Source organism: Desmodus rotundus, chromosome 6, assembly GCF_022682495.2.
Source record: "Desmodus rotundus isolate HL8 chromosome 6, HLdesRot8A.1, whole genome shotgun sequence".
Lineage (NCBI taxonomy): Eukaryota > Metazoa > Chordata > Mammalia > Chiroptera > Phyllostomidae > Desmodus > Desmodus rotundus.
The window spans coordinates 159,306,823-159,320,901 of record NC_071392.1 but is presented as its reverse complement, the minus strand read 5'-3'; the positions used below and the strand labels follow the sequence as shown (position 1 = coordinate 159,320,901).

General features: G+C 62.9%; 1 protein-coding gene across 6 annotated transcripts in view; it reads left to right on the top strand.

Annotated features, from left to right (window-relative positions):
- Positions 1-12,775, top strand: part of ELFN1 (extracellular leucine rich repeat and fibronectin type III domain containing 1) — a 43,304-nt gene extending 30,529 nt beyond the window's left edge. For 3 of the 6 annotated variants that reach the window (XM_053926012.1, XM_053926013.1, XM_053926015.1), the window contains one exon: positions 9,325-12,775. In XM_053926012.1, coding sequence (XP_053781987.1) covers positions 9,605-12,061 — 2,457 coding nt within the window. In that variant the 5' untranslated portion in view covers positions 9,325-9,604 and the 3' untranslated portion in view covers positions 12,062-12,775. The other 3 variants (XM_053926016.1, XM_053926017.1, XM_053926014.1) reach the window with 3 other exon arrangements.
- The last annotated feature ends 1,304 nt before the right edge of the window (positions 12,776-14,079 follow it).

Genomic DNA, 14,079 nt, shown 5'->3' with positions numbered 1-14,079 from the left:
AATCCTTCCAACAGCCGGAGCCCGCCGCTGCTGCTGAGCACGGGCTCTGTGTGGAGCCTTGGGGAGCCCCAAAGAGTGGGCGGTTCCTTCTGATCCCCAAGAGGGAGCGACATAGGCTGAGGAGGGCAGGGGTCCCCGCTGGAAGCCGCGAACCCGGTGGGTCGGGCCCAGCGCAGCCTCCTTCAGCTGCAGGGTGAACTCAGACGCCACCGGTCTGCCTCTGCGACGGTCCTGGAGCGGGGCCCGGGGAAGGTAAACGGAGTCTCAGAAGGGCCCAGAGCTCCACGGAAATGCCACCTGTGAGCAGTGGTCCTGAGTCACACGCGCCCAAAGCTGGGCTCTCTGTGCCCACAGGCCTTCTGGAGCCCTGGCCTCCCTGCCTGCAGCATGCAGCTGCCCAGGAGTCTGTGGGCTGGGGCCGGCCTCTGGCGTGGGGGGGTCGGGCTCAGCAGCAGGGCCACTGCCCTGCTCTCACGTGACCCTCAGCACCGGGCGACTCTCTGGAAGGTCACCAGCTGCCCCAAACCTCGGGCACTGCCGCTGATGTGCTGCTCATGGCTTCACGGAGCAGGTGGTCAGGCCACCGGGCGGTGGGTCAGCGGAGGGGGGTCAGGTCAGCCGGGGGTGGGGGTCGGGTCAGCGGGGCTCAGCTGGGCGGCCCATCTCTGCTCCCCGGACCTTCCTGTTCGCCTCAGGCTGGGGCTTCCTGGCAGGGGGTGGGTGTCAGGGTGGCTTCGGTCAGGAGGTGGACCGCCAAGCTGGCCAGGGCTGTGCTCGGACGTGCACACGGGCTTCCTGGGGCTGCCAGCCTGCGGCCGCCGGGCTCACAGGCTCAGACACAGTGCATGTCTCACTGCACTGTGTGGGGGTTGCGGTCCCATCGCAGACGTGCAGGAGGGGAGGCTGGGGTGTCCCTGGGGTGGCGTGTCCTGTGCTGGAGCCTTACTTCCCCGCGGTTGTGTTTGTTCTCAGCGGAGGGCGGCACTCTGGGAGGGGCTGTCCCTCTACTTGCCGCGTTTCCTCTGGTCCCCTAACGTGACTTCCATCTGTCCACACGGGGGTGACGTGGAACAGAGGTCAGAGGCCCCACAACGGTGGTCCTCAGGGGTGGTCTTTCTCTGAGGCCCTGCAGCCCCCCTCCGCCTTCCCCTTGCCCTGCCCCTCCCAGAGGCCAGAGTTCACCGAGTGAGTTGCCCCCACCCCTGAGCTGCTGAGAGCGCCCCCCAGCCCTGGTCGTGCGAGGTGCAGGTGACCATGGTCCTGCCGTGCACAGGTGGGCCACGGCGTCCGCCCGCACGGCTCTGCCGAGCACAATGCCCTAGAGGGCCCGGCTCGCACAGCCAGGAGCCTTGCGCTGGGGCTGGTGGCCAGGACCAGGGCATCACCCTGAGGAAGTGAGAGCGCCAGACCCCCGAACCGCAGAGCCGGCTCCACCCCACACGATGTGCTGGGTCAAAGATCGTGAATAAGGCAGCAGCAAATCCAGTTCCACAGGTATCAGAGAGGCGATCTGCCACGATCACACAGGATTTATGGAAAGAATTCAAAGGCGGCTTAATATCAGAGACCTCTATTAATGTGACAGTATCGGTGGGTCAGCGTGGCGCCATGTTAATAAGTGACAATGGCGTGTGACGATGTCCCATGCCAGGCTCTGATTTTAAAGTAAGTGCTAAAAGTAGACCTGGGAGACCTCCACCCAAGAGGGAGGCGTAGGGAGGTACACCGTGCCTCCTCGCACAACCAAAAGAAGGACAACAACAAATTTAAAAACAAACAACAACCAGAACTTCCAGAAAATCGAACTGTGTGGAAGTCCGACAGAAGAAACATTCATCCAGACTGATAGAAGGGGCGGAGCCGGGCAGCCGGGCAGCTGGGCGGAGAGGACTTGTGGCGAGGTGGTGGCTGGCTGACCAGGTGGTCCCACATTTGCATGCGGATAAACCAGGAGGAACTACTGGGGAGCAAGACAGACCCACAACCCAGGGTTCCAGCAGGGAAATAAAGCCTCAAACCTCTGACTGAAAAACCTGTGAGGGTTACAGTGGCGGGAGAAACTCCCAGCCTCACAGGAGAGTTTGTTGGAGAGACCCAAGGGGTCCTAGAGCGTACACAAGCCCACCCACCCGGGAATCAGCACCAGAAGGGCCCACTTTGCTCGTGGGTAGCGGGGGAAGTGACTGAAGCCAGCTGAGAGCCAAGCAAGTGGCACTGTTCCCTCTCAGACCCTCCCCCACGGACAGCACCACCTCATGGGTTACCCTGCCCTGGTGAACACCTAAGGCTCTGCCCCTTACTACGTAACAGGCACACAGAGACAAAAACATGGTCCAAATGAAAGAACACATCAAAGTTCCAGAAAGAATACAACTAAGTGATGAAGAGACAGCCAACCTATCAATGCACAGCTGAGAACACTGGTAATCAGGTGCTCACAGAATTGGTTGAGTGTGGTTGCAAAATAGAGGAAAAAGTGAAGGCTATGAAAAGTGAAAAGAAAATGCACAGGGAACCAACAGTGAAGGGAAGGAAACCAGGTCTCAAGTCCACGGTTTGGAACAGAAGGAAGAAAGAAACATCCAGCCAGAACAGAATGAAGAAACAAGAATTCAAAAAAATGAGGAGAGGCGTAGGAACCTCTGGGACAACTTTAAATGTTCCAACATCCAAATAATAGGGGTGTCAGAAGGAGAAGAGGAAGAGCAAGAAATTGAAAAGTTATTTGAACAAATAATGAAGGAGAACTTCCCTAATCTGGCAAAGGAAATAGACTTCCAGGAAGACCAGGAAGCTCAGAGAAGCTGGACTCAAGGAAGCACACACCAAGGCACATCATCACTACATTACCCAAGATGAAAGAGAAGGAGAGAATCTTAGAAGCAGCAAGAGAAAAGGACACAGTTACCTACAAAGGAGTTCCCATTAGACTCTCAGCTGATTTCTCAACAGAAACCTTGCAGGCAAGAAGGGGCTGGAAAGAAGTATTCCAAGTCATGAGAGGCAAGAATCTACATCCAAGATTACTGTATCCAGCAAAGCTATCATTTAGAATGGAAGGGCAGAAAAAGTACTTCCCAGATAAGGTCAAGTTAAAGGAGTTCATCATCACCAAGCCCTCATTATATGAAATGTTAAAGGGAGTTACCTAAGAAAAAGAAGATAAAAAACTGAACAGTAAAATGACAACAAACTCACAACCATCAACAACCGAACCTAACCCCCCCCCCCAAAAACCAAAAAACGAAAACCAAGCAAACAACTAGAACAGGAACAGAATCACAGAAATGGAGATCACATGGAGGGTTATCAGCGGGGAGGGAGAGGGGGGAGCATGGGGGGAAAGGTACGGGGAATGAGAAGCATCAGTGGTAGGTACAGAATAGACGGGGGGAGGGTAAGAACAGTACAGGAAATGGAGACGCCAAAGAACTTACATGCACGATGCAAGGACATGAACTAAGGGGAGCAGAATGCGGGTGGGAGGGGGTGTGCAGGGCGGAGGGGAATAAAGGAGGGGGGAAGTGGGACAACTAATAGCACAATCAATAAAAAATATATTTTAAAAGAATTAAAAAAGATATGGACCCGGGAAGGGACTGTTATCACAGAAGAGACTCCGTCTGAATTTAATAGCCAGCACCATTCTAAATGATGGGATTTTGGTGATTCCTATTTAGAAACTTTTATATAAAAAACCCCCAGCAGTGCCCTTTGTCAGCGAGCAGGAACTGTGGACGTAGCCATAAGACAGGAAACATAATTGAACGGCAGGTTTACAGAGAAGAATTGTAATCACTTGCAGCACCGTGAGACCTCAGAGTCCCAGGAGAACCCACGGAGAGGACAGTTTAACCTGAGACCTCAGAAGCTGCGGGGCTGGACCTCACACACACCCACGGGTCAGCAATCTTCTTCGGCACCGGCAAAAAGCCGCCAGGAACATAATGAAGTAAACGGTCGCCACTCACAGCGGCAACCCAGAAAGCCTCACGGGGGTGCCAGGGCTACATTTCCCGGAAAACGCAGGACCCAGGGAGGACCCATGTCCAGGGTCACGGTGGGGCAGTGCCGCAGCTTTGGGACTTCAGAGGGGAGCCCCAGCCCCAGTCTGAACAGAGAAGGACACCAGGAAGGGGGTGGGGGCAGTTTGTATCCAGGTGGAAGAAATGGCGTTAGAGAAAATGCGGGACACGTGGGTTGATCCGTGCCTTGGAGGGCAAGTGTGGGGGCAGCCAGGCCTGGTGGGCCCGCTGGAGACTCAGATGCTCTCAAGGGTCCAGGGGAGCCTGGTGAGGCTGCAAGGGGAGGAGGGGACAGGCTTGGGCTGGAGTGTCACAACTCAGCGGAAGGGACTAGATCGTTCGGTATGGGCCTGCTCGGGGTCAGAAATCAGTTTTGCTCCTCATTCACACCTGGAAATACTTTCCTGGCGGGTCGAGTGGTAGGTGCTGGAAATCAAACCGTGCAGTGGGTACAGATGGGTAGAGTCTGGGGTCGTGCCGGGGTCACTGGGTGGGGGCCATGGGGCTTGTGTTGATTGGACGGCACAAGTTAACCAGCGTCTGTGGCCTGGGCCAGGCCGGCTGGCGGCCACAGTGGAACCGGCGCTGCCCGGGTGGCAGGAGCAGGTGTGTGGGGCCGGTGGGACAGACCTGGGGAGCCCCTGAGGGGCCGGTGGCCAGGGCTGGGGCTTGGTGGGCAGTGGGTGCTTGGGCCTTGGGGGGGTCCTGGGGTCTGTGGAGCAGTCAGCTGTGGGGTCACCAGCCGTGGTGCTGGAATCATAAACACCCCACTCGCCCGGAGGCCAGGAGAGCCCTGGGCAGTGTTTCGCCAGGATCCCGGGGGCTGCGGCAGAACCTTCCGGAGTACACTAGAGAGAGCCCGTGTCTGACGTGGATGTGGAAACAGAGTGGCTAAGGGGGCCGTTGTGGGCTGCGCTCCGCCTGGTCTCACAGCCTCCTGGCCACAGCGGCCCGGTTCCCCAGCCGTGGGGCGGTCAGGCAGGGCGCAGCGTATCTGGACTCCTGCCGCCCTCCTGCTCTTGGCTGGACTTCCCTTCTCAACGTGGCTTTTGAGGGCCAGTGGCTAATTAGGACCTCCGACCTCCCCTCGGAGGCCGACCCACAGCCTCGCCTTCGATGAACGGTGGCCAGGTTGTTACTGCGACTGTCAGTTACTGCGACCTCGGGGACGGGAGGCGGGGCCTGCGGTGCAGAGGCCTGGCGTGGCCGTGATGGGGTTGGCGGCAGGAGCAGGAGGGGCGCTGCACCCCGGGGCCCTCACAGGGGGTTCCCGCGTCTGGGCACAGAGGACTCCCCAGAGCTGGGGCGCTTGGAGGTCAGGGTTCTGCTGGGACTTGCCGAACAAGCAAATCTCTGCCTGGAGCCTCCACCTGGCCATCCCTCAAGACGAGTGGAGAGATTCAGGTCAGACTAAAGATAGAACTTCCCGCTGCCAGGGTGTGAGGGTTTGATGGGGAACAGTGCCAGCGGTCCCTTGGCCGCCGAGACCCTTGCCTGGCTTCGGGGCACGCGTCCTGAGGGCAGGGGTGTTCCTGGGGGGGGTCGTGTGCCGCCCTCATCCCTGGAGGCCGGCCAGCCGCCTGTTTCCCGCGTGTCCCTGCCGCGCAAGAGCAGGAGACCGTTGCTGAGTGATTTCTCCCTCCAACGATGCCGCGCATCATGTTTTTTAATTTAAAAAGATGCCCAGTGGAAGGCTAACAGACCGTTAAGTGTTCGGGCTCCTAATTAACTCTGCAGCCTGGAGCTGCGGGAGGGCGGAGGGAGCGGGTGTCTTCCCGGGGGGCAGGATGGGGAGACACGCAGCTCTGGACTCTGGCTCTAGGGTCCCACTGGAGACCCAGGGATGTCTGTGCTTTCACCAGGCCACGTGGGGGTTGGGGATGCGTATTCGTGGGCCTCAGCTGGGCAGACTCCTGCCCTTGTCCCTGGACAGCCATCCCCTTCCCAGGCCCCCGTGTCCCTATCTGATGGGGTTGTCCTGATGCCCGAGTCCCTGGAGATGGAGACGGGGCTTGGTGGGCAGTGGGTGCTTGAGCCTTGGGGGACCCTGTAGGAAGCGAGTGGTCACCCCTGTCTGCTTATCACAGCCTCTGAGGGGTGGGGGAGGCCACCCACGGTCACTGCAGGTGTCAGTCACCCGGTGCCCTTCCCAGGCCCCATGCTTCGCCCTCTCGTACCCTCGGCATCCTTGGGGTGGGGGCTCCTGTGTGCTGGCGATGGCTCCTTCCTCCCCCAAGAGGACAAGGGCAGGTGCTAGGAGCCCGCTGAGCCGGCAGAGCCGGGCCGGCTGCCCCAGGGCCTGCGCCAGCCTCCGAGGTGGACGGAGACAGGGAGGGGGCGAGCTGGTCTGGAGGGGACCGCCCTCACTGGCCCCCGGGCTTGCTGAAGTGAAAACCACCAGGGGCGTCCAGTCAACCTGCTCGGCCACCCACACTGCCCCGAACTGTGCGTCCCCTGCCCCGTCCCCCAGAGGACAGGCACGTCTGGACCAGGCCCCGTGCCGGAGCCTCAGCTACTCGGGTCCCTGTGAGGGAGTTCCCACAGGGTCTGCGCTCGCTCGGCGGGAAGCAGCAGGCTCCGCGGGCTGGCAGGGCCGGCCCAGGGCCACACAGCCAGAGCAGGGCAGAGCCAGCGCGTGCCTGGCCCGGGGTCTGGGCCCAAGGCGGCTCCCATCCGGCCGGCTCTGCTGGCCCCGGTCTGCACCCTGTGTGCCGCAGCAGTGCGCACAGCCAGACAGGTACGGGGGTCCACGTGTCTGTCGGCGAAGCGTTGCAGCGGTGAGAAGGTATCAATCTAGAACTTTCTCCTTGCTCCTGCCTGTCTTGGCCCGAGGTCGCTTCTCCCGGTGCAGACACCCCACCACCGCCTGGCCTCTCGTCTGGGCTCAGTGATCGAGACAAACTGCTCTCAGACAGATGCGCTCCTCTCCCAGCACGCGGTGACGGTTATGCAGATCTGGCCATAGGCAGTTTAAAAGCCCGGAACCACCGTATTTCTTTATTCCATTAGCAGTGACACAGGCTCCGTGTTGCTGTGACAGGCCGGCCCCACGTGCAGCGTCCCCCTGGCCCCCCGGCGACAGGTGTCCCTGCATGGGGTGGGGGTTGGGGAGTGAGAGCGTGTGTGGTCGGCAGGCGGCACGGAGGGCTTGGCCGGGGACAACCGTTGCGTGTTGCAGGTGGGGAAACGGAGGCCTGGCAGTGGGGTTCGGGGCGTGGCTCCGGCTCCCTCTTTCCCTGCCGGACTCCTCGCAGGCCTGGAGTGCCCCAGGGGCCAGGCGCCTGGCAGCACAGCTACTGTGGCAGGCAGGTCTCTGTGTAGAGGACGTGGGCGATGTCGGGGGCGGCCAGGCCCCTATGTTGCAAACTGAGAACAACACGCAGGGGCGCCGGGAACAGCTGCTTCACATGTGACTCGCTGTGCACGGGACAGGCGTGTGTCCGTGTGCGAACAAGTGAGGGGCGGGCAGGGTGGGGCCCAGTGAGTTACAGGGTGGGTGAGTCATTTGAGACCGGGAAGGGCGGTCTTGGGGACGGTCCCTGGTCGGATCGGAACCTTTCTGGGTGATCTGGGGTGTTCCCCAGGCAGCTGTTTCCTGAGGCCTTGCCTGTGTCAGGCCCCAGGGGCTCCTGTTACGGCCCCCTCACGGGCAGCCCGAGGGGCCTCCAGGACCACCCACTGTGTGACCCTGGGCAGGGCCTTCTCCTGTCTGGGCCTCAGTTTCCCCTCTGTTGAGTGAGGTGAGAGCGCTGGGGTCTCCCCCAGGCGCAGATGGTGGGGGCTGGAGAAGGGGCAGAGGCGACTCTTCCTGGGGGGCAGAGTGCTTGGTCACACCGGGTGGGGGGCAGCCCCCAGGGTCAAGTCCACACCTACCTGAGGACAAGCTGGGGGGATAGGACATTCCAACTGGCCGGCAGGCCGCCTGGCTCTCTCCCGGCCCAGGCTCTGGGGCAGGTGCTGGGCACCAAGGTGAGAGCAAACCACAGTGGCCCAGAGGAAGGGGACACCCCAGTTCCAGGGAGGGCCTGGGCCGCACCCCGCCCCGCTGCCTCCATCACAGAAGGCAGCTAAGTGGAGGAGGCATGGAGGGGGCTAGGTGCACAGAGAGGGGACTGTCCCCAGAACCACTTGCCACTGACAAGGTGCCGTGGCAGAGCGTGGGTCACCTGCCATCACACGGGGCCTGGCTGGGCCTCGGGGGCGCAGCACGCCCACGGGAGCTCGGGTGGGGCCATGTTCATTCCAACACACACGCTCACACAGGTCCCAGCCTGTGTGTGCGGACAGACTAGCGTGTGTGCACAGGCAGAGCCCAGCACACGAGTGTGGCAGCCCGTGTGTGGGCCCCGCGAGGGCCCGGGAGCCTACGCAGCCACTGCCACCTGTGATAAGGGTTCTTCAGGCCCTGTAATCCTCCTTAACCTGACTTTGGGTTATTTTGAGCGAGAGATTAAAGGCGATTATGATCGGTATTGCCGAGGCGCCACACTTCCTGGATGGTGGAGCCTCCCCTGTGCCCCACCCGAGGCTGTCAGGGCACTGGACAGGCACACGCTGGGGAGGGAGGAGGGGGCATCTGAGCTCCGCTGGCCCCCCCCCCCCCCCCCCCCCCGCAATCCCTCCCTTCCCTTTACATCAGAGCCGGGCTCTCCCCTGGGGGCAGATCACACGGTTCTTCCTGAAGTTTCCAGGGTGGGATAGGGGGGTGGAGGGGATCCATCTTACATCAGACTCTCCTCCTGCCTCCAGCCGCCTCCCGCAGAGTCGTCACAAAAGTCAGTATCAGTGAATCACACTCGCCTGGACCCCCCGCCAGCCCACAGCCAGCCACCTCTGCCTCTGTAAATCCCCAGATTAACCAGCTGCACACACACCCTGGTCTGCCTGTCCCACAGTGTGTCCCGCAGACGGGGTCCCCGCAGGGGCAGAAGCCGCGTCTGTCTGACAAACACCCGGGTGGCGCTCGGCAGCCGCCGCACCGCAGGAGGGCTCAGACTCAGGGTCTCGGAGTCCCGGGGCCTGACCTGTGTCTCCCTGAAGGGGAGCCCGGGGTTCGGGAGGGTCTCTGGCAGCTCTGAGTGAGCTCCCCGCTGCAGGCAGCCATGAGAGCCCTGGCCAGGCCCCTGGGGGACAGAGACGTCTGTCTTTATGGGGCAGCCTGTCACCCTCAGCTGTGTGACTTCAGGTTTTGCCAGGCAGCTCAGCCGAGCTGGGTGCAGGGCCGCAGGTGACCCCTGGGCCTGGGGATGCCAGCTGCCTCCTGACCTCCTGACCGGCCCTCTCCTTTGTCTTCCCGCAGGGCCAGCTGAGCTGGAGGCACGGGGTGCGGCTGTCCAGACGCCCAGGACGACGGGGACAGAGGTCATGGTGGCTCAGGTGTGCAGCAGGTGGACGGTGAGAGGTGGCCTGCCGTGACTGGGGCGCTCACTCCCAGCTCTGGCGGTGTGACCATGCGGCCTGGGACAGGACGCCGCTGAGAGTGTGGGCCCCCCCCGACCTTCCCCCTGGGGGCTGCCGCCCAACTCCCGACCCAGTCCCCCTGGGCAGGTGCAGTGCGGTCTCCCGCCAGGGCCGTCCCCATGGCCCGGTGCCGCTGGGGCGTGCTGTGGCTGTGCGTGGCGGCGGCCACCCTGCTGCACGCGGGTGGCCTGGCCCGTGGTGACTGCTGGCTGATCGAGGGCGACAAGGGCTTCGTGTGGCTGGCCATCTGCAGCCAGAACCAGCCGCCGTACGAGGCCATCCCCCAGCACATCAACAGCACCATCGTGGACCTGAGGCTGAACGAGAACCGCATCCACAGCGTGCAGTACGCCGCGCTGAGCCGCTTCGGCAACCTGACGTACCTCAACCTCACCAAGAACGAGATCGCCTACATCGAGGACGGTGCCTTCTCAGGCCAGTTCAACCTGCAGGTGCTGCAGCTGGGCTACAACCGGCTGCGCAACCTCACGGAGGGCGCGCTGCGCGGGCTGGGCAAGCTGGAGTACCTGTACCTGCAGGCCAACCTCATCGAGGTGGTCACGCCCGGCGCCTTCTGGGAGTGCCCCAACATCGTCAACATCGACCTGTCCATGAACCGCATCCAGCGCCTGCACAGCACCACCTTCGCCGGCCTGGCGCGGCTGTCCGCCTGCGAGCTCTACAGCAACCCCTTCTACTGCTCCTGCGAGCTGCTGGGCTTCCTGCGCTGGCTGGCCGTCTTCACCAACACCACGCAGACCTACGACCGCATGCAGTGCGAGGCGCCGCCGCCCTACGCCGGCTACTTCCTGCTGGGCCGGGGCCGGCACGGCCAGCGCAGCATCCTGGGCACGCTGCAGGCCGTGTGCACACACGGCGACTACGTGGCCGAGCCCCGCCCCCCGCCCGAGCGCCTGCCGTCCCTGCCGCCGCCTGAGCCCAGCGAGGCCCCCTGCGCCGACGAGGACTGCTTCTCGGGCGACGGCACCACCCCGCTGGTGGCCCTGCCCACCCTGGCCACCCAGGCCGAGGTGCGTCCCCTCATCAAGGTCACGCAGCTGACGCAGAACTCGGCCACCCTCACGGTGCGGCTGCCCAGCCCGTTCAACCGCATGTACACGCTGGAACACTTCAACAACAGCCGCCCGTCCACCGTCTCGCGGCTGACCAGGCCGCAGGAGGAGGTCCGCCTGACCAACCTGCACGCCCGCACCAACTACACCTACTGTGTGGTGTCCGCCAGCTCGGGGTTGCTCCGCAATCACACCTGCCTCACACTCTGCCTGCCCAAGCCGCCCGGCCCGCCGGGGCCTGCGCCCGGCCCCTCCGCCGCCACCCACTACGTCATGACCATCCTGGGCTGCCTCTTCGGCATGGTGCTGGTGCTGGGTGCCGTCTACTACTGCCTGCGCAGGCGGCGGCGCCAGCAGGAGAAGCACAAGACGGCGATGGCCGCGGCGGCCGGCAGCCTGAAGAAGACGATCATCGAGCTTAAGTACGGGCCAGAGATGGAGGTGCCAGGCCTGGCCCCACTGCCCCCAGGCCCGCTGCTGGGCCCTGAGGCCGTGACCCGCCTCCCTTTCATGCCGGCGGCTGGTGGCGAGGTGCAGCCGTACAAGCTGGCAGAGAGTGAGACGCCCAAGGGCGGCAAGGGCGCCTACCTGGAGGTGCGCACCGGGGAGCCGGCCGAGCGCAGGGACTGCGAGCTGGGCCGCCCCGGCCCCGACAGCCAGAGCTCCGTGGCCGAGATCTCCACCATCGCCAAGGAGGTGGACAAGGTCAACCAGATCATCAACAACTGCATCGACGCGCTCAAGTCCGAGGCCGCCTCCTTCCCGGGTGGCAAGTCGGGGGCCGTGGCCGCCGCCGAGCCCCCTCTGGTGCTGCTGTCCGAGCCGCTGGCCGGCAAGCAGGGCTTCCTGTCGCCCGTGTACAGGGACGCCTTGGGCCGCAGCCTGCAGCGCCAGCACAGTGTGGAGGTGGCCCCCGGGCCCCCGCGCCCCAGCACCTCGTCCAGCAGCTCCACACGCAGCCCCAGGGCCTTCTGCGCAGAGGCCCCCAGCGCGCACAAGGCTGCCGCCGCCGCCGCCGAGGCCAAGTACATCGAGAAGAGCTCACCTGCGGCCGATGCCATCCTCACTGTGACGCCTGCGGCAGCCGTGCTGCGGGCCGAGGCCGAGAAGGGCCGCCAGTACGGCGAGCACCGGCACTCGTACCCCGGCTCCCACCCCGCCGAGCCACCCTCGCCACCCGCACCCCCGCCCCACGAGGGCCTGGGCAGCCGCAAGGCTTCCATCCTGGAGCCGCTGACCCGGCCCCGGCCCCGCGACCTGGCCTACTCGCCGCTGTCCCCGCAGTACCGCCACCTGAGTTACACCTCCAGCCCCGAGTACACCTGCAGGGCCTCCCTCAGCATCTGGGAGCGCCTCCGCCTGAGCCGCCGGCGGCACAAGGATGACGAGGAGTTCGTGGCAGCCGGCCACGCGCTGCGCAAGAAGGTCCAGTTCGCCAAGGACGAGGACCTGCACGACATCCTGGACTACTGGAAGGGCGTGTCGGCCCAGCACAAGTCCTGAGCCCTCGGCCGCGACGCGCCTGGCGCTCGGGACGCCCACTGGACCAAAAAGGACACGAGACCCACAGCAGGTCTTTGTGACCCAGAGACTCTCGCGCACCGCGCACACACACACACACACACACACACTCACACACACACACAGACTCACACACAGACACACGGACCCACACACAGACACACACACAGGGACACTCACATACACACTCACACAGACTCTCATACACAGACTCACAGACTCTCTCACACACACACACTCACTCACACACTCATATACACAGACATACACAAACACACACACTCAGAGACACACACAGGCTCACACTCATATACACAGACTCACACACACAAACACACACTCATAGACACATAACAGACTCACACACAGACTCACACAGACACACACATGTGTCTGGCAGGTGGGTGAGGGCCCTGCAGGGAGCAGGGAGGGGGCACTGATGGTGCTGACAGCAGGTGGACCCGCCCGGGACACTCTCGTGGTGTGAGCGGCCTGTCCACACACATGGGCGCACACTGCGCACACTGCACACACACTATGCGAACGCACACACGCACACACACGCACACACAAGGGACTTCGGAAAACTGTGTCTTAGGGATGGGGTGGGGGAGGGGACGGTCTTTTTCTGTACTTTTCCTGTTTTGACTCTTCTCTGCCTTCTTTTCCTCTCTCACTCTCCTTCCTTTTTAAAAAAGATATAATAAAAGTAAAAAGTTCTCTTAAAACAACAACACACCGGACATGGGAAGCGAGGCCCTGGCTCCTTGCGTGGTCTCCGTCCGCGGTTCTCTGTGGACTGTGTGGCCGTCTCTTCGCTGCCGCCTCCGGAGGCCGCCGAGGAGCAGAGTGACTGTGGGCGGCCGAGTGGCCTCTGGACGTGCTGGGGCCTGGGGGGGCAGGGCGGGGGGGGTGCCTGCGGACGCGGGGGCAGCCGGCAGGGTAAGGGCCAGTGTGCTCAGCCCTGAGAACGCTGTATGCCGTCGTCCTAACGTACAGAAGAAATATCTCTATATTTGCAATGTTTGCTGTAAAACGAGAAAGAAAAAAAGACTATGTCTACTAAAAAAAATTCTGCAAAGGAAAAAACCACAGGCTGTGTGTGCAGGGTTCTCACTTTGGGGTTCTGGGGAAGATTCGGGGTCTCCCTCGTGTCTGGCTGACGGGGTGGGGCTTGGGGTACGGGGCCACCACGTAGACCTTGTCTGGAGAGAACGGGAGTGACCCTGGGGGCGCTGAGAGCCCGTGGGAGGAGCAGGAGGGCCCAGGGTCACTCCGTGGCTGTGCGTGGGTCTGACCGTGGCCAGGTCGGTGCAGGCCGCAGCTGAGGGTGTGCATGGGTATGTGGTGGCCGGGGAGGCGGGTGTGGATGGTGCTGGGTGGGTGTGAGGGGCTGGTGGGGCCGTGACTGGGGGTGGGACCCTGCCGGTGGCTGAAGCCCCACCTCCCAGGAAAGTGCCCTGACCTCCCCTGCCCATGGTCCTCTGGGTGCTGGGGCCCTGAGCCAGGCCCCTCTGTGGACCCCACCTGGCCAACAGGCGTGGCCAGCATCCAGTGAGCCAGCAGGTGGAGGGGCAGGTGCGCAGGACTGGCGGCCCAGAGTCACTGGAGATGACGTCCCCTCGGTGGCTCCTGCACTTTGAGCTGCCAAAGCCACAGGGTACCCTTGTCCTGCCCGGGAGTCAGACAGGCTGTGAGGAGGACAAGTCCCCTGGGGCCACCCTCTGCTGGGGCCAGGGCCGCCTCCCACATCCCCATCCTGCCGAAAGCCCGGCTGCCCTACGGAGCTGCCCACCTGCCAACCACCCTCTTTGCCCAGCGGGCAGCGCCCCCCCATCCAGGCAAACCCCTCCCCATTTAAGTTTCCCTCGCAGAGACCCAGTGAGGCCTGAGCAGGCGGAGCTGGGGTCCCAAGGCCACAGGAGCCCAAGACCAAGGAACAGGGGCAGGTTCTCAGATGAAGGGCTGCTGCTGGCCCGGCAGGGGCAGGGGCGGGGTGG